This window comes from Lathyrus oleraceus, chromosome 3 (genome assembly GCF_024323335.1).
Source record: "Lathyrus oleraceus cultivar Zhongwan6 chromosome 3, CAAS_Psat_ZW6_1.0, whole genome shotgun sequence".
Taxonomy (NCBI): Eukaryota; Viridiplantae; Streptophyta; class Magnoliopsida; order Fabales; family Fabaceae; genus Lathyrus; species Lathyrus oleraceus.
Window position 1 is genome coordinate 64,337,836 of NC_066581.1, and position 3,399 is coordinate 64,341,234.

At 32.5% G+C, this 3,399-nt stretch overlaps 1 protein-coding gene across 1 annotated transcript; it reads right to left on the bottom strand.

Moving 5' to 3' along the window:
* Positions 1-704: 704 nt before the first annotated feature.
* LOC127128920 (uncharacterized) lies at positions 705-2,979 on the bottom strand. The gene is made up of 3 exons (XM_051058276.1): positions 2,710-2,979; positions 1,382-2,633; positions 705-1,258 (listed from the first exon to the last, which is right to left on the bottom strand). Exons 1-3 carry the CDS (start codon positions 2,942-2,944, stop codon positions 1,090-1,092), a joined length of 1,656 nt encoding a protein of 551 aa, XP_050914233.1. The 5' UTR covers positions 2,945-2,979; the 3' UTR covers positions 705-1,089.
* Between the last annotated feature and the right edge of the window lie 420 nt (positions 2,980-3,399).

A 3,399-nucleotide genomic window follows, 5' to 3' on the forward strand; every position in this document is an offset into this window, starting at 1 on the left:
TTTGTAAAAAAAATTTCGTCTTATAGGAAATTTGGAAAATTTTCAAGTTCTTACCGGATATTTAGGAAATTAAATATTATTTTATTTAAAAATAAATTAAAAAGCATACTTTTACCCTATCTTTTTAAACCAGGTGTGAAATTATATAATTATACTTTTTTTACACTGGATTTTTTTTGAATATACAGTATAAAATCACAATTTTTTGAAAAAAAAAAATTTTTTTACTGGTATTTTTAAATATGTGGAAAACTATAGTCCATATCAAATTTTTCAAAAATTTCAGTAGTGTTATTTTTTTTTTCTTATAAAAAATGAACTACATAATTATTCAAAAACTCATAAAATTATCAAAGATACCGAATATATAAAAAAATCTGATATATTAAATTCGTTTTTAAAGAAAAAACAACCAGTAAAAATGAATCCCGGACTTTTGAAATAGTCTACCCGAATTTTCAATTTTTACAAGAAATTTCATATTTTTTATTCAAACATTTTTTCTTAGGCTTCCTCTAGTGGAGGTGATGCTAGTTGAGACACTAAAATAATGTATTTCTTTCAGCATTGCACTATACACACAATGGCTAAGAAAGGGAAATTTTACAATTGTTCTATGCCCCTAGATTTAAATCTCTATTGAGAGATACTCATAATGTCAACATTCTGAGTAAATTTGTTTCTAATAAATGGACACATAAAGATTCATCCAAAAATGTTAATTTGCCGCATAATCGGCCAGAAATATAAAGACAGAGAGAATTCCACAACCTATATAGTCAAATGTTGCAACCATTTTCTATACAATCAAAAAGTTCAACAAGTGGAAATGTACAAGACAAAAAGTATGCATCTATACCAACAAAAACTCCACTAGTAAGCAGATGATGCAGGTGTACAAAGGTATATAACCTATAGTCATTCATCATTCAAAAAACTGCTCATAAGTTCCTACATATCTCTCTATGAAAAAGTTTATATCCATATCAAATCTCACATTGATTTGATGTATTCTTTAGCTGTGTTGTGGCCATTACGAAGAAGTCATTAGATTTTGATCAAGAACAATAGTAGAAAATACTATCAGTATCAATTACCATCTTTTGTCTCCATAACTGAAATGGTAATCGGGTGCCAACTACAATGACAAGGTATAATCCAATTCTTGACTGTGATTATAATCTCCAAAATCTTTAAAACATCGCCCAACACAAGTTCTCCAAGGCACAATCTCTTTAGAATCAAAGCGGCTTCGTATCTAATAAACATATCAAAGATAAAATCTAATTACTTCAATAACTTAACCACTAATTGAAGACCTACATCAATAACTTAACAACTAATAAAGTTTAAGGACGTAGAGAAAACAATAAAAATGTACCTGCAACGAGATGCCAAAATTGCGGATCTTCCTGAGGATGAAGCAAGGAATTTCTCGATTCTAACCCAGATTGCTTCTGGAAAATGACTTGGCAATCCACCTAAAGGGTTCACACATTTCCAGAGATTCTCGTTTGCTAAAACATATAAATGCAATGCACCAAGACGTCGTTTAATCACTCTCTCTTGCTCAGTTGCATAATTCAAAGCCTTCCTAACATCAATCGTTTGATACTTGGGATCGCCATAACGAATGCAATCAGTAATATTTCTTTCACTAGGAAAAACCATTTCATGTTTGAGAGTTTTCAATGTTTCTAGAATAACATCAACAAGTCCTTGCAAGTCTAAGACTATTGGCGAACTCTTAACTATTGGTACATCAGAACCACCAACGGAATCAGAACCACCGACCGAATTAGAAATATGGTTCAAATTCTCATTACAAAATTCCTGACCACTACCACCATCACAATCAAGGTTGTTGAGTACTTTTGGCAATGTAGTTAAACAACTACTAATTGGTTTAGAAGCAATTGTAGACAAAATAGATACATCATCATAGCCCGAGGAAACCGGAAGCATTAACAGTCTATTTTGTCGCAAATCATGACTATCACTAAAATTAGAACAAGTAATGCCAAGATTTTGATTTTGGACATTAGTACTGATTGAGTCTATTGTGGGGTCATTATTCAAAAAGAATTCATGTGGGGCTAATCTAAGCAATTTTGATGTATTTGACTTATCAGGGACAAAACAGTCATTCTGGTTGTTATTATTGTTGCTATTTTTTTCACTTTGAATTTGAAGAGATGCAATTGAGGGTTTAGGTTGATATATGAGTTTCTTAGAGTTTGATTTTTCAGGGACAAAACAGTAATTCTGGTTATTATTGGTGCTACTATTTTTTTCACCATCTTGAAGAGGTGCAATTGAGGGTTTAGGTTGATACATGAGTTTGTTAGAGTAATTAGGGGTTTGGTTTGATGCATTACTAGCAATGTTGACATTAGGAGGACCACCAGCAATGAGTATAGGCCAATGCCAAACGATTTCGGCGGCGTTAACCAGCGATACCGACGTGCAAAAAGGATGAGCAAGAAGAATGTTATACCTCCTCATTCTAAGTTGATGAAGAGCATTTGAAAAGTCTCCGTCACCGGAAATAAGCAAATAGTTTGCCGGTGCAGGATTGTCTATCGCCCATAACAGCATATCAACTAGTATCTTCTTCTCCTTAGCATCTTTAGCTGGAAAAAAAATCAAAGACACTATGAGTGAAAAAGATAAAAGGTAAATAATTAGGGTTGAAGGAAGGGAATGTACCGGAGGGGACATGGTTGAGGGAGATGCCGGTGGAAGAGATGGCGTGTTGAATGTGAGAAGGGATGCGAGTGGTGTCGCCGTAGCAGGAGATGGTGGTAGGGCCGTGGAAGTTGGAGGTGATGAGAGCGGAGGCAATGTTCTGAGCGATGGAGTTAGGGTTGAGGTTTTTAGGAACTGGACAGTTTTCAATGTCCCACCAAACAGATATCTTCGCCGAAGAGAATGCATTTTCCATAGTGGATATTGGATAATGGACATTCCCTGTGTTCTACATTCATCCTATAGACATCTTATAGACGAGACTCACTTTCTTATATACTCCTACTATACTTTAATATATACACTTTAATGATCTAAGTTTTAAATTATTTTTTATCGAAGTCCAAACGTGTAAAATGTATAAATTGATTTTCATAATAATATAATTTTTTTTTATTAGTAGATGAAGTGTCGATAATTATTAAAAACATACACACAACAATAATGAGGTTTAGAGTTAGAATTCTAATATTTTTTAATCATTGTTTTTAAAATTTTCAAACTAAAAATAATAAAGTTTATGTAGAAATAAAATGGGAAACGACCAACAAATTGTGTTGTTGCTCCTTTTAAGATGATAACATCAGTTTCTTATAATTATATTTATAGTCTAAGAAATATAACATTTCTATTCATAAGCTTTTGAATTTC